General features: G+C 37.3%; 1 protein-coding gene across 8 annotated transcripts in view; it reads left to right on the top strand.

Moving 5' to 3' along the window:
- SPHKAP (SPHK1 interactor, AKAP domain containing) overlaps positions 1-24,985 on the top strand; it is a 195,614-nt gene that overhangs the window by 20,774 nt on the left and 149,855 nt on the right. For 4 of the 8 annotated variants that reach the window (XM_015432913.3, XM_015432911.3, XM_015432912.3 and 1 more), the window contains exon 2: positions 11,415-11,481. The exons of the other annotated variants lie outside the window; for them this stretch is intronic. In XM_015432913.3, coding sequence (XP_015288399.3) covers positions 11,415-11,481 — 67 coding nt within the window. The remainder of the gene's footprint in view (positions 1-11,414; positions 11,482-24,985) is intronic. 8 annotated transcript variants of the gene reach the window in all.

Below are 24,985 nucleotides of genomic sequence, written 5' to 3'. Positions count from 1 at the left end.
ACAATGTTTGTTAGACAAATAAATGAAACATAAATGTTATCTGGGCCAAGTTTACCTGTGTGCACAGAGAATTTGTATAGCACAGAGAACTTGTAATATCTTATTTGGAAGGCCAAGAAAGTCAGTATAAGGAAAGGGGCACTGAGTCCAGAGCACTGAAAATAAGTATTTATTAACTGACAAATATGCAGAGGTTTAAAATATATTGAAAAAGTACACCGAAAAGCAGTCATTGTCCCATCAAGTATCTTTGATTGGTGATATGATTCAACTGTGTCCCCACCCAAATCTCATCTTGAATTGTAGTTCCCATAATCCCCACATGTCATGGGCGGGATCTGGTGGGAGGTAATTAAATCATGGGCGCGGTTACCCCCATGCTGCTGTTCTTGTGATAGTGAGTGAGTTCTCATAAGGTCTGATGGTTTTATAAGGGGCTTTTCCTTCTTTGCTCGGCACTTCTCCACCCTGCCATCATGTGAAGAAGGTCGTGTTTCCTTCCCCTTCTGCCATGATTGTAAGTTTCCTGAGGACTTCTTCAGTAATTTGGAACTGTGAGTCAATTAAACCTCTTTCCTTTATAAATTACCCAGTCTCAGGCAGTTCTTTATAGCACTGTGAGAACAGACTAATACAATTGGTATATAAAAGTTTACCCCTAACCAAATAAATATATTATTTAAGATACTTAAGATATTATAAGATACTCATAGACCTAACTAAAGAACATTTAAACTTTATAATCATGGGGAAGACGGACATGAGACATGATTGGTACAATATTTCACCTCCCTTGCTTCCATGCCGGGTTCCACTGACAGCATCAATTCTCAGGTTCATTAAAAACACCAAATTAAGCTGAATTTCCTCCACTCTAATTTGTATTTTGGCTGGTTTCTGTCTTCTTCAAAGTGATAGAGGTTTTTCTGTTAAAGACCTTGTTTGGCAGCTGAGGGTAGGGAATGTCAGGTTCCCTTGACTTCCTCTCCAAATGAACAAGAAGCTCCTGGCTCCAGACTCCTAGCCCCAGACCAGATTCCTAGTAGCAGTCAACAAACCACAGATTGGTCTGGAGGGAGATTGCAAAGACACCCTTACATAAAAATTAGTTCCACAGACATAGTGCTGATGACACAGAGGTCAGATTCATAGTTCTCTGTGGTGAGAAACTAGAGCAGAGAGGAAGGGAAGGGCTTGATGATTGAAGCCCCCTGTAGTCTATGGAAGATGATCTTAATATGTCCCTCAGTTTGGCCAAACTTCACATAGCTTCCTGACTCTAGGCACAGACCTCCATTTCCTTACAGCAATTTCTCTAGAAAATGTGTAATTATAAGTTATTTCTTTAATTTTTTGTGACATAAATCCTTTTAAAAGCCTCTTTTCAATTTTATAACCCAGGAATGCCTTTCTTTAAGGATCCGGGAGCCAACTCCTTGAAATGCAAACATGCAGGGAGATGGCACCCCATCTCCCAGTTTCTGCGGGAGAGTAGGAGCCTAACTTCTGTGGGTGCGTTGTTTCCAGTTGTAGTTTTACAAGCCCCTCCTTTCATGAAGATATGAGAAAGTTTACTTTTCCTTTAGATAAGGCCAGTTAGCAAACACAGATGGCCTATGGTTTTCATTCCCACCCCCAACCCTGCTCTTAAAAACTCCCCTGATCTTTGCTTAAGCAGAAATGAGTTCTGTTTCCCATTTAAGAAATGGAGTTCTCCTCCATTGCAATAGCCTCGAATAAAGTCTTTCTTATCTATTTAACTTTGGTGGAATTTTTGCCTTCACACCATATTTAGGAACCTGGACTGTGTCTGAGTTAGGAGAGGCAGGGTGGGACAGCAGGGGAGAGCTTAGACTGGGAAGAGGATGGACCCTACAGTCCAGACTGGAACCCTGACTCCACCACTGCCTATTGGTAAATGACTTCATCCCTCAGTCTTGGTTTCTTCATCTCTGCCACATAAGGAGGGACTGAATCCATTCAGTGATATTAAGAACAGAAAGAAGGGGGTGGAATGCAAGACATATTTGGACAGCAAAATTGGAAGTATTTGGTACTTGACTGGGGTGAGGGAAAAGAGATTCCAGGGTAAATTCAATTTTTCTTTAGTTTAGATAATTTGGGCTCATTGTAATGCCAAAAACTGAGCAGCAAAGTCCTAGGGAAAGGCAGAGCAGGCTGAAATAAGTTGTATTTGAAATAGATGTGAAATATATAGATGTGGACATCCAACAGGCCATTGGGTATTCAAATCTGAAGCTCAGGGGAAAGATCTGTGGTGAGAATATAAATGTAGACTGAAAATCTTAGAGGGATGAGATCACTTGGGTGAACTGGTTAAGAATAGCTCTCACTTTTTCATTCCCAATTCTATTCTTCCTGAATTTTGAATCTTTTTCTATTTTTCTTATTTTCCCAGTGGGCCCCAAGTTCACACATAGAATTGGCCAGAGAATTCGGTGTCTCAGACTTTGGCCTTTCATACTCCCAAGGACATAACTTCAACTTGTCTCTGGTTCTTCCCACTCCTGGCTACTTTAACCACTTTCAGACTGGAGCTGGGATGTAACTGCTCTCTTGGCGCTACTGTAAGGGGTAAAAATCACATCGACTATGCTAAAAAAAGAAATAAGCAAATTACAATTACGATTATCTTATATATGTGTATTTTATTTTCACACAGCCTCTCTGGTCTTAAAAAGAGCAAAGTGGGTAAAGAATGCAGATAGTGGACAATTTGGGCAATAAATTGGAGCTGTTTGAATGTATGGTCAACATTGAACAGAATGCCGATGAATTTCACTGAATAATGGCTCAGTTCTCCGTGCTGCTTTGCTTGAGTGCACAGTCATGGAAGAAATGAATCTGTGTGTTGTCCATTCTGCTGCATACTTCTTGACCTTTTCCAATTGTGTCGGTCACAGTGAGCTTCATTAAGCTTGACATGCTGTTGTGCCCCTGGCATTTCCACATTAGTATCATGCATTCTGCAGCAGGCTAATAACCATGGCTTAATAAAAAGTAAAACTATCGAAAACTCAGTGCCTTGTTTTCTTGGTGACATTTATTTTTTTCTTTTAGGACTTACAATTATCCAACGTAAACAAAACAACTACTACACCTCTGTGGCCACCTAAACAGTCTGAAAATATTTTGGCCTCTGTGTTTTACTTCTAAAACTCTCCAATGAAGGCATTGCCTGCAATTGTGAAACAGACTCATGTACTACCCCTTAGCTTTCTTCCATAAGCTTCCCCGCAAAACGACAACTCCTTTACCCCCGTACTCATAAACCAAGGTAGTAGAAGTGCCTGCAATGAGACAAATAGACTCAGAATCCCTCTGAAAGAAAAGTCTATTAAAAAAACAACTAAAAAGGAGAAGTAACAGATGTTCTATTGCTCATTATCCAGCGCTCCATTCCATTATTATTAATTGGATCCTGCCTCTTTCTTTTTGGAGGCTGAGAGTAGAAAACCTTGAAATATTCAGATATACATATATTTCTGATTATTTGAATTTTTATTTCCATGATATTCAATATACAGCTCTCTGGAAACATGTAATTTCCTTTTGGTGCTGTGTAGGCAGTATTTTGCAATGGAAAAATCCCAAGGCGCGAAATCGAAAGACCTGGGTTTTAAGATCATATTCTATGACCTACTGTGTGACTTTGGCAAAATTAGTTGACTACCCTGAATGTGTATATTAATGTTTCCTGACCTGATTCTTATTATTTGTGTACAAAGAAAACTATCAGCTTATGCGAAAATATTTACTTTATAAGAGTAATATTCAAATGTCATTTTCCTTAATATCTTGCATATTTTACTTTTATTTATTTTACTGCTCTTCTGTCTCTCTTCTCCGGTACAACATAAACTCCATGAAGGTAGGGATGTTTGTCTGCTTTATTTACTGCTGTATCTTGAGCTCCTTGCACAGTGCTTGCTGCCCAGTAGCTTTATTAATCTGTTCTCAAGCTGCTAATAAAGACATACCTAAGACTGGGTAATTTATAAAGGACAGAGGTTTAATTGACTCACAGTTCCACATGGCTGGGGAGGTCTCACAATCATGGCAGAAGGCAAAGAGAAGCAAAGCCACGTCTTACATGGTGACAGGCACGTGCAAGGGACCTCCCCTGTATAAAGCCATCAGACCTCGTGAGACTTAGTTGCTATCATGAGAACAGTACAGAAAAGACCCACTCTCATGATTCAATTACCTCTCATGGGGTCCCTCCCACAACACATGGGGATTATGGGAGTTACAAATCAAGATGAGATTTGGGTGGGGACACAGCCAAGCCATATCAGCAGCTAGTTGTTGAAAGAATAAAAGAATGAACATGCACACAGATTTCTACTTGGTTTTATAATTGCTTAGAAAGGATTATGTTCTTTCTGATTGTTGTACTTTTAAGTTGCTTATGGAACTGTTAACAAGCCATAAGAAAGTCATCCCATTTTGATTGAGTGTTTCAGGAGAAATGAAATGCTTGTGTATTTATAGAAGACTTCGCCTTAGAAAATGAGGAGCTCAGAAGTAAATTTGAATCAGTGACAAGAAGGCCCTGGACGTATAACCATGACGATTTATTGTTGCACTGGTAATTTTGCTTAAAGCAATAAACTTCATTCCATCTACAATGGAGAAGAATTGGGCCAGTACATTAGGAACACTAATAAAAATAAAGCATCCTCTCAGTTCCTGTGGCTATTGTATCACAATTGGAATGTAACTACATGTGAAACATATATGTCGGATTTGGGGGGCAGTTACAATGTAAACACTAAAAGTATATATAAAAGATCTTATTACAAACTAGGTTTTAAGGGAAAAATAAAAGAGTCGTGTTCTCTTAGTTGGCACATCTTAGCTTAAATCTTTCACAAGGGAAGACATTTCTAACCACAACGCTCTTCTATATAGGACACATTCAGTTCCACTCTGCCTAGAAGCTGGCTAATAAACTGGATGACCTGCTGAGCTTTCTCCCTGAGCTACAACAAACGACAGCTCCTAAATTTTGAGGTTTTGCTTTGTCCTCTTTGCCTGCATCACATAGAAGCTCTCTGGCCTGTTTGCAACTATAATTTGCAACAAATATTACATTTATAGGATTTCTCTCAGAGATATATGTGTAGCACTTTTGGACATTTTAGTAATAAAAGAATCATTGTTTTAAAGTAGTAAGATGTCTGGAAGTCTCTTTACATAATCACCGTAGTTGGACTTGCTCACTTTTTGCTCTTAGTTCACTTTTCTCAGTGGCATCTAATGAGGCAACAGAATAAACCTGCTATGCCAATGGCTATATTGTCCTAATAATGACAAAACACCTCATCTGCTCAGTCTCAAGAAAATTTCATGCTCTGCTTCCTCCAGAAAAGATGAAATGTGGTTTCCAGGAACAAGTCAACAAGGTTCCTTGAACCTTGACTATTTGGAAATATATGGAGTTATAAAACCTGAAACACATACTTATGTCTTATTTGGTTTACAGTCTTTTTAGTGAGTAAACTTTTTCTTTTTTATGATTTATATGGGGGCATAATGCTTAAGGTTGCCATTAATAATAGTTGCATATAGGTTATGCTATTTAATTGTCTCCGTTTCAATTATTTTATTACTTAATTACTTTATTAATGATCTACCTTTAGAAAGCAAATAATTCTTACTCCATGAACTGTTGTCTCACCCAAAAAAAAAAAAAATGAACAACGGTAACTGCTGAATGAATAAAAAGGGTAATCATTGTTATTCATCAAACAGACATACTGGTACCATCTCAGGTCTTGATTTCATCTTCTGAAAGAAAATGAATTGGGCAAAGGTAGCACTAAGAACTAAATAAGAAAACTTTCAGTGAAACCACAATAATTGAGATTAACTTGGATGAAAAAGTATAATTAAACACCTCGCTAATGTCTAATGGTACTTGGGAAATGCATTGTAATTAGAAATACAACTTACACAAAAAGGAGGAATGTTGCTATACCATGTTTTAAAAATGGTTTTCTTAGGTGAGTTAAATAATAACCCTTGTGAATGGGTAATGGGCTTACAATAGTTTATTTACAAATTATACAAAAATATAATTTAATAAGTAATATTGATTATTCTAATTTCTGAAATGCTGCCCAAATTAAAACTACCATTTTTAACTACATTTTTTTCTTCAAATATAAAAACTAAGGATAATCCTACAAAATCTCCCTACTATTCTTTACAAGTTAGAAATGTTTTAAATGGCCGGGCGCAGTGGCTCAAGCTTGTAATCCCAGCACTTTGGGAGGCGGAGACGGGCGGATCACGAGGTCAGGAGATCGAGACCATCCTGGCTAACACAGTGAAACCCCGTCTCTACTAAAAAATACAAAAAAAATAGCCAGGCGAGGTGGCGGGCACCTGTAGTCCCAGCTACTCAGGAGGCTGAGGCAGGAGAATGGCGAAAACCCGGGAGGCGGAGCTTGCAGTGAGCTGAGATCCGGCTACTGCACTCCAGCCTGGGCAACAGAGCGAGACTCCGTCTCAAAAAAAAAAGAAAAAAAGAAAAAAAAAAGAAATGTTTTAAATGTTGATTTGACTCACATGCTTTTTTTCACGAAATGGAAAATGCAGGTATATTTTCCACTTGTAAGCACAATGTCTTTAAACATTACAGCTTTGGACTTACATGAAGACTTGCATATTGTCTGTCGTTTTGTTAACTATTTATTTATTTTTGGTTGAGTGATTTTATGTGAGAAAAGAGAAAGTAGACGGTTGATTCTATTTTCATTTTTGCATCTCATTCTAAAACCTGATCATTTTTAAGTTGCTTTTTTAACTGAGCGAGAGTGAGGAGTCATCAAAGATTGACATCCTATTTGCCATCCCTCTGTATCCAACTACTTCTGATGCTTTCTGGGAAGCTTTTCAGGCAATAGGCCACTTCTTTCTAATTTAGTCTTTTCTGCTCACAAATATTATTAAGTCTTTCTTATGCTATCCACATTTTTCTTTAAGCCCGCTGGTGCTATCCTTCTCTGTGTTTTTCCCAACACTGTCAGATAAATGTTAAATGCCTGTGAATTTCTGTTCCAGAAATGTGACAAAATTATTCATCAGTCCTCTTGCTGAAAATGACTAAAATTGCAAAAAAAAAAAAAAAATTAACATTTAAAAAGTATTGAAAAGTTGATAAGAAAATAAGGAATTACTGGCTAAATATCATCAGACCACCAAAGATAAACAGAAAATCTTAAATATCAGCCAGAATAAAAGATACATTACCTTTTAAAAAAATAATTAGACTGATACTTGACTTCACAAAAACAACCATGGAATTCCAAAGATAATAAAGTGATACTTTCAAGATGCTGAAGGAAAATAATCACAGTTTAGGATTCCATATCAGTGAAGAGATCTTGCAAGAATAACTAAAGTTATTTTTATATAGACAAAAACTGAGAAAGTTACTTCTCACTAAAGAATATTACACAGGATTTACTTCAAGCCAAAGAAAGACAATCTCAGATATGATGTCTGAAATACAAAAAGAAATAAAGAATGAAGAAAGTTTTAAATATTCAGTAAATCTAAGCAAATAATGATTATATAAAACAATATTAATACTAACTTATGGGGTCAAAAATAATAAAAATGTAGGCAATAATGTAAGTTAGGAGAGTGCATTAGTCCATTTTCACACTGCTGATAAAGACATACCTGAGACTGGGTAATTTATAAAGAAAAAGAGGTTTAATTGACTCAAAGTTCCACGTGGCTGGGGAGGCCTCACAATCATGGTGGAAGGTAAAAGGCACATCTTACATGGCAGCAGACAAGAGAGAATGAGAGCCAAGTGAAAGGGGAAACCCCTTATAAAATCATCAGATCTCGTGAGACTTACTACCACGAGAACAGTTATAGGGGGAACTCCCTCCATGATTCAATTATCTTCCACTAGGTCCCTCCCAGAGACATGGGAATTATGGGAGCTACAATTCAAGGTAAGATTTGGGTGGGGACACAGCCAAACCATATCAGGGGAGTTAAAGTGTTCTAAGATCCTTGTATTTACCAGGAGGAGGATAAAAATGTTAATTAGATTTAGAACATGATAAGATAAGTATACATGTTATATTTTTAGGATAACTACTAAAAGAAAAAAAAAAGAAGGTATAACTTCCACACTAGGCCAAAAATTAATAAAACTTGACTAATGCAAATGAAGAAAGAATATAAAGAAGAGATGGGATTGTATGAAAGCAGATGTTAAATGGACCCAAATATATCAGCAGTTACATTAACAATAAATGAACTAAACGCTGCAAAGAAAATGCAAACATTATCAACTGGATTTTTTTAAAAAACTAAACAAAGTAAGACATATTTAAAACATGAAATACTAATAAGTATGGCCATCCAATGGCTAACCAAAGAAAACATGCAGCTGGGCAAAAGGAACTTTAAAACAGAAAGACATTGCTAGAGATAAAGTATAATGGTAACGACCTACATTGCCAGCAAGATATATTATTTTAAGTTTCTATTCGCCTAATAAAATTGTCTCAAAAATAAAACAGCAAAATCAAACAGAATTACAAGAAGAAATTATTCAAAAGTTTATTAAGAACTTTGAAGATCTGTATATCACAACCAGCTTAACTTAATACACCTATATGGAATACTACAACCAAAACCTTCAGAAAGTATGTAACATTTATAGAAACTGGACCTGCATAGTGGAGAGTAAAGCAATTCTCAACAAATACCAAAGATTAGTGTCGTGTGAAATATGTTATCTGAGTACAATACAATTCAGCTAGAAATAAAGATAAATTGAAAATTTCTAAATGAATAAAAAATTTAAAATACTCTTTCACTAGCATACAGAGCTACAAAACTGTAATGAAAAGTAGAAAGTAATCTGAATTTAAGGATAATAAAAATTCTACATTTCAAAACTCATAGAATGAAGATAAAGCCATTTTAAGAGAAAACATATAGCCTTAAAAGTGTACTTTTTTAAAAAAAGAAAGGCTAAATATAATACTAAATATAACATGCATCTATCCTCTGAGATTTTAAAAACAACAACAAAATAACTCCAAAGACAGTAAAGAAAGGACAAGATAATAAGATCTGAAATTAATACAAGAAAAAATAACCAACCTTGCAACAGAGTGAGATCCCATCGCTACAAAAAAAAAAAAAATTTTTAAACTACCTAAGCATGGTGGTGCTTACCTGTAGTGTCAGCTACTGGGAGGCTGAGGTATGAGGATTGCTTGAGCCAAGGAGATTGAGGCTGTGATAAGCCATAATGGCACCACTGCACTCCAGCCTGGGCAACAGAATGAGACCCTGTCTCCAAAAATGAAATGTAGACTATGGAGAATAAATGAATCAAAAATTACTTCTTTGAAAATGCAAATCAAATTGACAAATGCCTGGTATCCTTAATTTTAAAAGTGGGGTAGAAGCCCATAAAACAATGACAAAAATGAAAAAAAAAGTAAACATTATTATAGATATTACAGACAAAAGTATTATTAATAATATAACATTATTAAAATGTTATGTTGATACGTAAAAATAAGATTTAGATAAAACAGGCAATTTTGAGTACAAATATAACTTACTAAACTAACTCAAGAAGAAATGGAAACCACAAATAGTCTATAGACATTAATTTGATTCTGTGATCAAAAACCTTCCAACAGAAAATTTCTACTCCCAGATAGCTTTGCAGGAGAATTCTGCCAAATATTTGATAAATAGGTAATTCCAATAGTATACAAATTATCCTAGCAAGTAGAAAAAGAGAAATATCCTGAATTAACTTGACAGGGGAACAAAGGAAATATAGCAAGTCTCATTCATGATCAGAGGAATAGATGCGCAACCAAAATATCAGAAAGTCGGATTCCACGACATATGAAAAAGATAATATTGTTATAAAACTGAGTTTATCTCAGGAATTCAAGCCTGGTTTAACTTTAGAAAATCAACTATTATAATCAATCAAATTAACAAATAAAATTAAAGCACTAGAAAACCACAAATAGACAAGAACTTCCTTAACTTAAACAGTATCCACAGAAACCTATAGCAAGCATAATATATGGTGGCGTAATTTTAAGGATTTTTGCATTACTCTGTTCAACATTTCCTGAAGGTCCTAGCCCATGCAGTAAAGCAAAAATGAGAAACAAACAGTAAAATATTTAGAAAGGAAGGAACCAAAACTCTGAGCATTTCCAGTTTATTTGATTGTATACACAGAAAATCAAAAATAATCTGCAGATAAATTATCCATTATTAGACTGAATAAATAAATTTAGGATGTTTGCTGAATATAAATCAGAAAATTTACATAAATAATATTTTTTCATATGAGTCACAAACAAAAATGGAAAATGTTAAAAAAGGAAACCATTTATAATGCTATCAATAAATATGAAATTTCTAGGAGTAAACCTAAAACAAGCATGCAAGACCTTTCCAGAGAGAATTATAAATGGCTTAGACTGGAGATCCTCTTCTGTGACTATACAGATGGTTGCTCCTTCATCCCTAATGGTCTCTTCCCCAATCCCTCCACACAAGGCAGGTATCCTGCCTTTATATCTCTGATATTTTACTACCTTAGTTATTCTCTGGCATTCTCATTCACATAGTAAAATTATATTGAATTCTAAAGATGTACCAATGACTATCAGGCAATGAGATGCAAAGATAATTTTGCTGACTACATCTTATTCACTTCTTGCTTCTACATACATTGATATTATTGATTTTTTTAATAATTATAATGACTTTCTAGCTTTTGAGATTTGAAGTAATATCCTATTGATATGCATGATTTGCATTGCAAAAAAGAACTAAAGCATGCCTTACAGGTAAGCATTGTGTAGAGACTTAGTTAAAGTAAACAAGTCATACAAAAAAGCTGAAATCAATATTCATAAACTATGTGGCCCTACAATTCTCTCTATTAGAATATCAAGCCTGAGAAACACGAAGTGTGTTTCTTACCCAGATATTCATAAAACAAATTGGAAAGCCCTGAAAGTTTTATCCAAATGATGTAAATTACCTTTTTAATGCATCAATTATATAAAGCTCAATCACAGACACAAATCCAGCATAGTATCCAAGACAGATGTTATCTGGAAATATACCTGCAAACTTTCAACTCTTTCCTGAGTTTTAACAAAATTATTACATCCTCACTGTTTAGCTACTTGTGTTCTTTGTAAAACAGCCTGCTGAGATCTGCATCTTTCCTCTTAAATCACACTAAAACTTCTGTTTCTTTTTTCCCCCCACCCTCTCCTCTCTTGCTTCCTCTCCAAATCTGCTGGTGTTTGTAACTCCCTTATTGTGGTTGTGGTCCTCTCCGTCAACCATGTGGGTAGTTGAACAAAACTCACCTACCTGCCTCTCTGCTGCCTTGCCCACCAGGAGACACTCCCAGGAATCCAGGTTGGTTGAGGGGTGTGGGGTCCAGGGGATTATAAAGCCAACTCATGATCAGGGCCTCCTCTTCCATTCCAGCATCCCATGAGCCCTCTGGGATCCCAGGTCTCAGGTTTTTACCCTGCCCTTGCAAGCCTCCTTGTTTAGGGTACTTCAGCCAGACAGCAAGCTATGCTGCACACCTTACCTCTTCTTTACCATCAAGTGTTACCCATTCTGTGCCCAATTCCCCATCCTGCTACCTTCTTCTAGCTTAGATGACTGTAAGGAATTAGGGATTTCAGCACAAGACTAGACAGGTGGCAGACAATTTTAGTTAGGCAGAGCATTCCTCATTCCTTGAATGTCAAAAGGAGGATGGTTTTCTACTTGCATGGAAACCCAGGACTGACAGTGTGTTTGGGGATAACCCTCAATGACCCAAGTATCCCTCTTCTCTCAACAAGAGCAGCCATACAACCTGATGCAGTCAGCAAGGCAGCTTCTTGTGCAAAGCCTCACTCGTGTCTGCATTGCTCTTCTCTGGGCTCCAGTATCAATGAAACCAGAGCACCCCAAAGAAAAACAGTTCTAAAGACAGTTAGCATGGTACCAAAGCCTGTTGTATTCTGTGAGGACAACAGGGCATCCAGGAAAGAGCACAGGCTGGAGTCAGTTTTGTCTAGGTTTGGATTCCAAATTAAGCCTCTTGATTAACTGTGCAACTGAGTAAATGCCAAGCTTGAGTCTCAGTCTCCTTAGAAATATAATAGGGGAATAGCACCTTCCCTCCTGTGATGCTGTGAGGCTTTAAAGTGGCAAATATAAAAATCCTGTCACAATGACTAGGGCAAAATAGGTGCTCTAAAAAGTATGTTTATTACCATTGACTGAAGTTATCTCCCTTCGGTAACAACAAATCTTGTAAAGTGAATCATATGGTTCCCATTTAACAGATGAGGCACCTGAAGCTCAGGGAGACTAAGGAATTTTCCCAAGGTCAAACTCATAAAAGTGACAGTTGGGACCCAAGTGCCAGTATTCTGACTTCTGCATAGTATCTTCACCACACCTTATGGCATAAGAAATTTTCAAACTTTGACATATTTATATCAACTGCCAGTCTCCTCAGGTGGCATATATATTTAATGTGTAGATACTGTTAGACATTGCCTCATTAATTCTACTGGTTTTAAATATTGCAATTATAAACCACATGCATGTTGTGTTGATTTTTAAAAAACAGAAAATACGAGATTTCCACTCATGGTTTATATGTATGATTTCTACTTACCTGATAGATTCACTAACACTGGTATCTCAGGACTATAGACTCTCACAGACAAAAGCACAGAGTTATAATTAAAAGATCATCTTTATTAACTTACTTAAAGATAAATCACATAATTTTTTAAGTGGTACCATTATTGACCCTACCACATTTATGGAGCACTGAATAATTGTCAGGCATTGCACTAAGTATATTGTGGAGTTCAATAGTGAATCAGATATTCTTTTCATCTCAAGAACTAAATAACAAATTTAGAAATAAAATATGTCAATTTCAACTCCACTTAAATTGGAAAATCCCCCTTCCTTCAATCTAAAATGCAAATGTGCCTTAAGATGGAGATTGGTACATATTAACATTGAGGGGTGAAGAGATATTTACTGAGTTTTATTTTTATAGATATTGTCTCCAAGAGGAAGCAAAAATCCAATTCTTTGTCAGATGTATAAGTAGCTTGCTGGCACTATTCACAATAGCAAAGACATGGAATCAACCTAAATGTCCATCAAAGATTGGTTAAAGAAAATGTGGTACATATACACCATTGAATATTATGCAGTCATTAACAAAGAACAAGGTCGTGTCTTTTGCGGGAACATGGGTGGAACTGGAGGCTATTATCCTTAGCAAACTAATACAGGAACAGAAAACGAAATACTGCATGTTCTCACTTATCAAAGATGAGAACACATGGACACAAAGACGGAAACAACAGCCAATGGTGTTAATTTGAGGGTGGAGGAGGAAGAGGAGCAGAAAAAATAACTATTGGGTACTGGGCTTAATTCCTGGGTGATGAAATAATCTGTACACAAACTCCCATGACACAAGTTTACCTACATAACAACCTTCACATGTACCCCCAAACCTAAAATAAAAGTTAAAATAATATTCATAAGTAGCTTGCTAGAGGATTTTTAGGACAGTGAAAATACTCTCATTCTGTTTAATGCTATAGTGACAGATATGTGTCACTTTTCCAAATCTATAGAATATACAAGGCCAAAAGTGAGCACTAATGTGAACCGTGGGCATTGGGTGATTACAATGTGTCAATAGGGATTCATCCATTGTAACAAATGTACCACTATGGTTGTGGATATTGACAATGGGGAAGGTTGTGTGTGCAGGAGCAGAGGGTACATGGGAACTCTCTCTGGACCTTCCTGTTAAATTTGCTGTGAACCTAAAACTGCTCTAAACATAGTTTTGGAAAAAAAAAAAAAAAAGAAAACCAAACAATTTCGCTAATGCAAAAGGCAAAAGCAAAAGCAAAAAAATCTGAGGGAAGAAAACCTAAGATGAAAAATATGTCTGGGATGTTTGTTATCCATGTAACAAACATGTATTTGAATATTCTCCAGGATCATGTAATTGAATATTCTCCAGGCCAATGATTGTAATGAAAAGGAGTAGGCTCACAAGCCACACTTCAGAGGGGTCCCAAGTTCGCCAGTTACTGCCCAGTGTAGCCCCATTTACCACATTTTCCAGAGAAGACAGAAACTCAGTCTTTTGTAGGTACATTCTTTCGGTTTTCAATTGTTGGCAGCTAATTTAAAATATTTAATACCGTGCAGGCCAACGTGGCTCCCCTTTCTCAGTTCTGTTTATACTCTCATTGCTAAATGTTTTTGATATAAAACTACCTCTATTTTAAGTTTACTGTATTTTTATTTATAATTTTTTAATATCTAACAAGCTGTACTTTTTAAAGTCCTAAAAGGAAAATGCATTCATGATGGGAATTAAGTTACCTAAATTAGGTGGAAATAATCTACAATTGTACTAATAGAAACTCAAGGTACATTCTGAAGAGCCATTCGTTGAATCCTAATATGCCTGCCAAAATGAGAGCCAAAATCGTCTGGGTAAGGTTATCCTCTCAGCCCTTTCTTAAGGAACATTCTTTAATCCCATTTCAATGTACTGAGTGTTCGGTTCTGCTTTAAACATTTTTCTACAGGGTTTGGATATTTTTTAAATACTCCCAATAATATATACTAAATGTATAGAAAATATAGAAAGGGATAATAAATCCAATAAAGGGCTCAATAAACCCTGGAGTCCACTAAGATAGTTAAAGAAAAATGAAGCCAGTAGCATTGGCCATTCTTACACTTCAGGAGATTAGAAGATACTGCTTTTAAGAGCATTCCTTTTTGTGGTGTGATGATGTTGTTGTTTTAAACTGTGTCAGAAACCCTATCCAGCCGACTCCAAGAGGTTTTTCTCTTGGTTTAAGTCTCATTATCCAGAATCAGTGAAGTGCTCCTTAGGATTGTCCAAGTTTGATTTCATTTCACCACCTATCTGCATATACAACTAGAAATCATTTGACAGCCTCATCCCCCAGAGATATGGGGGAGGCAAGATATAGACTCATAAACAATTATCTGTGATAAAGGATCTTTCTCAGGCAGGACTAAAGCTTTTGCCATGGGATGTTATCTTTGGCTTTAAGGCAGTGTGTGCTGGGTTTACTGGTTTTGTCACTTTTTCCAATTACATCAGTCCCCTTTACTGTGGCAGCTAAATTATCTGTTATCTTTGGTGGGGCCCATGACAAGTCATCGCCAAAGCTGTAACCTATGTATTAAGATTGAAAATTTCATTTGATTTGAAAGGAAAACATTATTTAATAATCAGAAAATTTCCTCGGAACTCTTAAGTGTAATAGAATTTCACATTTCCTGTTTCTTCATTTCACATGCTTATTTGTTTATAGGCACTAGATTTTGAAATATCTTTATATCACCCATTTTAAAATAAAGAAGCTTTCCCAGTCACAAAATAATATATATTAAAAATATAAAAAATATAGCAAGGGACAAGAAAAAATATCACAAATAGCTACGTTATCCAAAGATAGCTGCCATTAACATTTTCGTATTTCTATGTATATGAAACTATGTATGTATTTGTTTCAATGAACTCATTGATTCAACAAACAATTCCTGAGCATCTACGATATGCCAGGCATTATTCTTGGACTGGAACTACAACGTGGAAAACCAAAAAAGATAAATTTATTCATGAAATTTATAATCTGTAGGGCACAGGGGTGGGAGCAGACAAAGAGAGACACATAAAATAAATAATAAACACAGTAAACCAATACATTCTATAGAACATTGGAACATCATACTGATACTGAGAAAAATAGATCAGGGTAGGAGAGACCGGGCAAACAGAGACAAAGAGGCCTGTGTGGCAATTCTAGTTCAGGAAGTCAGAGGAAGTCTCACTGAGAAGGTGACAGTTGAGGAAGACCTGAAAGAAATAATGAAGTGAGATGTGCAGATCCGAAGGCACAGAGCATTTCCAGCCGAGGCAACAGTTAGGGAAGGCCCTAAGACAGCAGCTGTGCCTGGCCTGTTTTAGGAACAGCGAAAAGGCCAGTGTGGCCAGAGTGATTTGATAGAGGGAGAAGGCAAAAAGACAAGGTCACAGAGGTAACAGAGGGTTCGTGCATGCGGGACTTGGTAGTCCATGGCAAGGACTTACAATTTTACTTGAAGTAAAATGCAGACTTCTGCAAGTCCTTAAGAACAGAAATGACCTAAATGGCTGGGCATGGTGGCTCACGCCTGTAATCCCAGCACTTTGCGAGGCTGAGTTGAGCAGATCACCTGAGGTCAGGAGTTCGACATTAGCCTGGCCAACATGGTGAAATCCACACACAAAAAAAAAAAAAATTAGCCAGGCGTGGTGGTGGGCACCTGTAATCCCAGCTACTCGGGAGGCTGACACAGGAGAATTGCTTGAACCTGGGAGGTAGAGGTTGCAGTGAACCGAGATTGTGCCACTGCACTCCAGCCTGGGTGACAGAGTGACACTCCATCTCAAAAATAAAAATAAAAATAATAAAAAAATTAAAAATTAAAAAAAAGTTTTTGAAAAAAAAAATAGAAATGACCTGAATGGACTTATATTTTTATCATCATTATTATCATTTTAGAGACTGGGTCCAGTCCTGTCGCCCAGGTTGGGGTGCAGTAGTACAATCATGGTTCACTGCAGCCTCAAACTACTGGGCTCATGTAATCCTCATGCCTCTGCCTCAGAGTAGCTGGGACCACGCCATGAGGCCCAGATTTTGTGTGTATGTGTGTGTGTGTATATATATATGTGTGTGTGTGTGTGTGTACGTGTGTGTGTACATATTTAATATGTACATATATTTAATATGTACATATATTTAATATGTATATATTTTTATTCATGGAGACAGGGCCTCATTATGTTGCCCAGGCTGGTCTTGAGCTCCTGGCCTCAAGCTATCCTCCTGCCTTGGCCTCCCAAAGCACTGAGATTATAGGCGTGAACCACGGCATCTGGCCCAGTCTTTTATTTTAAAATAATACACCCATGTCAATAGCTACACAGTGTAATATTTTGCACTCAACTGTGTTCATTTAACATGGGAACATTTTCCCATGACATTTTTTAGGGCAAAGAGGCATCATCTTCATGTCTGCATACTAACCTTATCAATGTACTTATTGGGGAATGTATTTCTAATTTTTAGGTTTTTTTCTATTTAGAATAATGAACTGAATATCTCAGTGTGTAAGTCTTTCGTTTGGTGTCTATCATCTAAAATAGATTCCTCATGGAAAGCATTGCTGACAAACAGGCATGCATGGATAAGAGTTGTGGAAAGTATGGACAGGTTGTTTTAAAAAATGTCATATGAATGTGCACTCCCAGAAGCAAAATGCAAAGCAACACTCTTTTTTTAACTTTTATTTTAGATTGGGGGCACCTAACCTAAAATTAAGTTAGGTTTGTTATATAGATAAACTCAGGGGCTTGTTGTACAGATTATTTCATCACTCAGATATTAAGCGCAGTACTCAGTGGCTATTTTTCCTTGTCCTCTCCCTCTTCCCACCCTCCACCCTCCAAAATGCCCCAGTGTGTGTTGTCCTCATCTAGGTGTCCATATGTTCTTGTCATTTAGCTCCCACTTACAAGTGCTAAGATGCAGTGTTTGGTTTTCTGTTCCTGCGTTAGTTTGCTAAGGATAATAGCCTCCAGCTCCATCCGTGTTCCCACAAAAAACATGATCTTATTCTTTTTTATGGCTGCATAATATTCCAGTAACGTTGTTTTGATTAACAGAATACTATATGTTTTCTTAATTTCAGAGAGCAACAAAATTCATTCCTTCACTTATTTATCAACAAAGATTTCTTAAAATGTACACTCTGCAAAGCAGTCCCTGCACATCAGAATGGTGTACACGCATGCTCTTCATATGCAACTACGTTTCTTCTCGCTCCTCTTTTACTCCCCTTCACTTCATTATACCATTTTTGTTTTTTGTTTTTTGTTTTGTTTTGTTTTGTTTGAGACAGAGTATTGCTCTGTTGCCAGGCTGGAGTGCAGTGGGGCGATCTCGGCTCACTGAAAGCTCTGCCTCCGGGGTTCATGCCATTCTCCTGCTTCAGCCTCCCGAGTAGCTGGGACTACAGGCACCCACCACCACGCCTGGCTATTTTTTTTTTTTTTTTTTTTTTTTTTTTTTTTGTATATTTTAGTAGAGATGGGGTTTCACTGTATTAGCCAGGATGGTCTGGATCTCCTGACCTCATGATCCGCCCGCCTCGGCCTCCCAAAGTGCTGGGATTACAGGCGTGAGCCACTGCGCCCGGCCCATCATACCATTTTCATATGACTACCTTTAAATGTAAATGATCAGCATGAACGTCTCAAGCCAGAGTCCCGTTCCATGTCCAACCTTCAGTAACATTTCCTTAATTCAGTTCCATTTGGCAGTGTTTGTGATAAGTGAAGCAGAGCCTCCACAGAACTGTAACTCCTGGAATCCCTAGAAGGAATAATTTGCCAATCAAATTAAGAAGGCAAACAGAAAAAGAAAAAAATACATTAAATACAAATAGTTATTATATATTTTTAATGTAATCATTAATTTTTTGCCAATAAAACTAACATTTTAGCAATACAACTACTTTTCTCTAGAAACACTTTCAATTCATGTTTTTCACTAATATCAGATTAGTCTTCTGTAAGCTTTAGAGCTTTGCTTTAATGATCTCAATATTTTCCCATGATAATTGATATAAAACTTCGCATGAACAGGTTGCATCTTTGTATAGTGTTAGAATAATTGATTAAATTCTGTGTTGTCTTGGATTTTAAAAAAAGCCTTTGTTATTCTTCATTTTATAATATAACGATAATAGTTAAGAGTCAGCAGAAGAATAGAAATTTCTCATTGTATATATTTTGGAATCCTAGTTCTAAGAAAAGTGTCACTATAATAAATACGCAATCCATTCAAAAATGTGCATATATTAATGTTGAATACCAAAATGTCCTGAAAACCTATCAAGGAGACTCTTAAGAGTAAATAGATTTACAGGGCTTAATGTGGTATTATTTCTCAGTTTCGTATTAAGTGCTTACCTGTGCTAGGTGCTACGTGACTCCTTTACAGGAAATAACACCATAAACCACCATAACAGTCTCATGACAAAGCTTCTGTTATCATCTGCATTTTACAGGTGAGAAAACTAAGGTTTAGAGCGGGTTGAGTGACAGAGCCAACTCCAACTCTCCAGTAACTAGTAGAAATGGAACTTGCCCTTAGATTCTTGAATGCCAACACACTAGGAACTGGCTTTATTTAGACTCATTTAGATGACATGGTCACAGAAGCAAAGAATTAAAAGGAGTGTTAGAGATCACAGTGGAAAATAACATGGTGTTGACAGCAGCAACTGAAATCTTAGATCTGTTATTTGGCAGCAATATAATCTTGTCGTATTAGGCTGTTCTTTTGCTATAAAGAAATACCCAAGACTGGGAAATTTATCAGAAGAGAGGTTTAATTGGCTCATGGTTCTGCAGGCTGTACAAGAAGCATTACACTGGCATCTGCTTCTGGGAAGGCCTCTGGAAGCTTACGATCATGATGGGAGACAAAGAGGGAGTGGGCATGTCACATGGCAAAAGCAGAAGAGAGCGAGAGGGAGGTGCCACCCACTTTTAAACAGCCAGGTCTCAGGAGAAGTCACTCACTATTGCAAGGACGGCACCAAGGAAATGGTGCTAAGCCATTCATGAGAAATCCACCCCCATGATCCAATCACTTCCCACCATGCCTCACTTCTAATACTGGGTATTATAATTCAACATGAGATTTGGGAGGGGACACATATCAAAACTATATCACTTGGATTACATGTTAACCTCATCAATCCTCTGTTTCTCCTCTATAAAATGAGTATAATAAAATTAGTATGTAAAGTACACACTAGAGTGCTCAGTACCTGCTATGCATTAAATGAGAGTAAATTCTGTTAGAAGTAGTATAAAGAAGATTATATATCAGAGTGAGGCACCTGCCCAAGTGGTTTGATGGAAGAACACAGGAATATCAAGCAAGTATGGTAACATACATTCTGAATGTACCTGAACTACAGTCTAGATTTAGCAGAATGCAGTGATACACATAGTGTGCTTTGACTATCTGAAAAATAGATACCTATTTTTTTTTTTTAAATAAATAACTCTAGGCTGGGTGCAGTGGCTCACGCCTGTAATCCCAACACTTTGAGAGGCCGAGGCGAACGCATCACCTGAGGTCAGGAGGTTGAGACCAGCCTGGCCGACATGGTGAAACCCCATGTTTCAATACAAAATACAAAAATTAGCCAGGCATGGTGGTGGGTGCCTATGATTTCAGCTACTTGGTAGGCTGAGTCAGGAGAATCGCTTGAACCCAGGAGGTGGAGGTTGTAGTGAGCTGAGGTCACGCCACTGCACTCCAGCCTAGGCAAAAGAGTGAGACTCTGTCTCAAAAGAAAGAAAGAAGGAAAGGGAAGGGAAGGGAAGGGGAGGGGAGGGGAGGGGAGGGGAGGGGAGGGGAGGGAAGGGAAGGGAAGGGGGGAGGAAGGAAGGAAGGAAGGAAGGAAGGAAGGAAGGAAGGAAGGAAGGAAGGAAGGGAGGGAGGGAGGGAGGGAGGGAGGGAGGGAGGGAGGAAGGAAGGAAGGAAGGAAAGAAGGAAGGAAATAAAGAACTCTAGGAATAAATATTTCTATAGTAACGATCTAGTGGTATTCATGTATAAATATGCACATATTCATGCAAAATTAACTTAGCAGCAGGAATGTGTACTTTCTATCTTACATTAAAATAATGTTTTTATACACATTATTTGTAGGACACACATTTTGAAAAAATTCCCCCATAGCCTTCATTAAAAAATGAAAGATAAAAGAGAAAAAGGCTAAGTCATCATGCTCACTTGATTGATCCTTTTTCAGAATGAGGGATTATAGTTGGGGTCTTGGGAATGCCTGAGATTGCGAAACAGCTTTTAAAAATATAAAACTAGTAAATCTGTACAGTAGTGATCAAACCATAGGAAATAACTTGTTATTGTCTCCTTAATGAGAGATAATATATCAATTTACAAAGCACAGATTGTTCAGTAGGTGTTATTTATATTGTTATATGATCTCCAATAACAGTCTGTTTGGAAGTACAGCTGTTTTCTTCCATTAGGAAGTTTACCATTTGATTGCCTTTTCTGCTATAATCCACATATTTTATATAGTAGCTGTTTAAGAAGAGATTTCACATTTTACTGCATATATCTGATAGAGAGCATTGCCTAAATTTAAAAAGTATTAATTGAACAATATTCAACATAATGTTTTAGAGAAAACATTATACTGGCTATTGTTGAGAAAAGATTTCAGAACTGAAAATAGGGAATTTATCTGCTGTTGGTTTTTACAAATTACATTGCAAATGAAATAACAATACTAAATAGTGTCTTTGTTTTTCATCTTCTTTTAATAATCAAGACTGAACTAGAGGATAGTTAAATTTGAAGCCATTCTTTCTTCTAAGAATGGGACACTTGTTTTATGATTAGTCATGAATGACCTGTTTATATTTTGTTTATTGCCACTTACCAATACCTCAAAAAGTGAAACCCACGCTCAGGTCTGCAACAACATTTTCACCAATCTGAAGACAAAAACTGTAATAAAATTTTCTCACCCATCTTTTCTTGAAAAGAAATCCTGGATAATCATTCCTGGATAATATATCACAGTTTCTTGCTACACTGTTACAAAGTCCTTTATTTGAAGAATCATGGTTAAAACAGAAATATAAAGGGTTTTCTTGAAGTTTATTTGGGAAAATAAAAGGCTGGGCCCTTTATAACATCATTACTGCCTTGGTTATTTTTATTTTACTGGTCTAGGAGATTAAGAAGTCTGGGATTTATTTTCCAGCTATGGAGCCACCTTTAAGTATTGAAACAGGACATACAATGATAGCTTCTAAATATTTTCAAGGTTTGATAATGGTTTCCTATGACACATTTTCTAAAATCCTACAGAATAAATGATGATTTTGTAGGTCTTTCAGCTACCAAAGAGTTGGTGACATATTTAATCTGAATGAATGACATGATATGTCCCACCTAGGAAAGAAAGGAAAAAACATAAACTTCTTATCTAGGAGATGAAACCAGAAACATGTGCACAGCAGTAAATGAAAAATTTTGCACTGGATGCATATTTAAATTGGTAAAACAGATTTTATGCAAGCTATTGGAGTAGGAGAGAGAGCTGTCAGTGCAGAACTGAGGTTAACTCCTAACACAGCAGGGATTAGTGGGGATTTACACCCCACAGGCAGAGTGAAGGGGTGAGTAGACAGAAAATTACTAAGAGGGGATGTCAACAGTAGGGGATTCTGGCCAGGAGCTGTGGCTCACGCTTGTAATCCCAGCACTTTGGGAGGCCGAGGTGGTTGGATCACAAGGTCAGGAGTTCGAGACCAGCCTGACCAACATGGAGAAACCCTGTCTCTACTAAAAATACAAAAAAAAAAAAAAAAAATTAGCCGGACATAGTGGTGTGTGCCTGTAGGACAGGAGAATCACTTGAACCTAAGAGGCAGAGATTGCAGTGAGCAGAGATCACACCACTGAACTCCAGCCTGGGCGACAGAGTAAGACTCTGTCTCCAAAAAAAACAAAAAAAAAAACCACACAGTGGGGGATTTTTGCTAAACTGTCCTAACAGGCTGCTTAGTAGACAGGCCAAGGACTTTGTTATCAAAAGTGAGCAGATGAGGACGTTGATCAGATATTTGGATGTGAGAATTCTTTCTAAACATCCAAGTCTAAGTCATAGCAGGATTCTTCTCTACAACTGGCTCAGAGGCCAAGGTCCAGGCCCGGCTGAGAAGATGTCTCAAAGGAGCTTGAGTAATGTTTGGTCAAGAAAAGAGTCTTTGTCAAGATTGGATAGAAGAGGAAGACAGAAGACACTAACCCCTCACGTGATGTTTTAAACAAGTCAGTTTTTGAAAAATTGACCTAAACCTCTGGGCTTCATGTAACAGGTAAATTACTTTGGATGGGGGTAAAATAAGAACATTCACTTGAGAGAATTTTCATTTTGAACTGTTTAAAATCTGTTTGAATATTTTTAAATCCTCTCAATTTTTGGTTGTCATATGTTGTTAAATTGATTTTAATGACAACAACTCAATTCCTTGCTCAAGATCTCTTCTGGTAGCTCTGAGTTTTACTTTTTTTCTGGTGTTGGGATTAAAGGATTTCATATAAAGCTCAAGAGTAGATATTCCTAATAGGGTTGAGACAATCAAATGAATTATAATTACTACATTTTACCAAGAGGATTCTTTAAGGGGGGAGAAGACAAGAGCCAATCTTATCTTTCAGAAATCTGTTAAAATGGTTTAACTTTACCCTGTGTTTACTTGACATTTTAGCAAGCATAACAGCAGAATCTCTTTTCATTAGAACTATCCTGGGAAATTCTTTAAATTATCTTCTCAGATGTGGCTTATCTCACCATCTGTCAGTACTGCAGAAAATTTAGCATTAAATTCAAACGCTTGTTTGTGCCTAATCTTTTGAGGTTAATCAGGATGCCCAGAAAGATAAGAGCAAACAACCTCAGTAAGAGCTTGTTGGGCATCTCCCACTGACTGGCACTGTGCTGTGTCCTAAGTGATGCCCTGCCCTTTTAGAACACACAGCCTAAAGTGGAAAGAGACAAATATTACAAAATTATATGCCTTTTGGACAAGTGCTAAAGCAAGATACGGCTCAGAGTGCTGTTGGAATACACAAGAGGAGTGTCTCTCTCACTTCCTGAGTTGGAGTGGGGTGGGAATATTTGGGTGGGAACGAGGCAGGAGTGTAAGTGTGCTTGTGTGTGCGTGGGGCACTGGCGGTACGTGGGAGAGGAGAAGTGGCCTCCTTGGCAAGGGGAAGGGAGAAGGGAGGTGCCAGAGGTAATTTATAGGCCAAGACCCAAAGGATACAGTAGGATTTACCAAGAAGGGAAGGTGAGGACTAGGCAGAATATTCCTAACCAAAGTAATATCATGAGGATATTACACCCGGGCCTCTTTATCTATGTTTGCCCAATCTCTTTTACTCTGATCTATTTTTCTCGGTATCACAATGACGTCCCACAGGCAAATGGAATGTGAATTCAATTTAATATGTTATATAAGCATTTCTCAGACTCTAATGGATGTATAAATTACCTGAGTTTAATGTCAATATGCAGATTCTGATTCAGTAGCTCTGAGTTTCTGGGTGTCCAACAAGCTCCCAAGTGACACCAATACTGCTGGTCCGTGGACCAAACTGCAACGCAATGTACGGACAACTCAGTTTCCAGTAACTGGATACGACTCTCTCTAGGGAAATAACTGGATATTCCCTAGGCTGTTTTCACTATTGATGTGACCTACTTATTCATATTGCATGAGTCACTGCAGTGGTAGCAATACGGGGGCAACATAGTATCTCATTTATTAATATATGAAATTGTTCTATAAAGAAAGCTGCTTTATAGAAATCTGGTTTAACATCACTACTTCAAATGCAGCTTCGTACCTTCTTTCCCATCTTTATCTACATCCTCATTGAAACACACTTAACAGTTTCAGCATGAAACCAGTTTGAAAGGTCATGCTTAATAAATATTGTCAACACTTGTCAAAATCAAAGGAAAATGTCCCAGGGAAGAATTTGCCGCCTTACCCATTAGGAGCAAGTTATAAAGCTGTCCTGTCTCTTGACAGCAGTTCGTTTAATGTCGATTTCAGCTCATTTTAATACAGGCATGAGTTTCATATCGCTGCCATCTCCGCCTCATCCTGTAACAGCAAACGTTCTGCTTCTCTAAAGAGCAAGGACAG

This window comes from Macaca fascicularis, chromosome 12, assembly GCF_037993035.2.
Source record: "Macaca fascicularis isolate 582-1 chromosome 12, T2T-MFA8v1.1".
NCBI lineage: Eukaryota > Metazoa > Chordata > Mammalia > Primates > Cercopithecidae > Macaca > Macaca fascicularis.
This window is presented reverse-complemented; position numbering and strand designations above follow the sequence as displayed.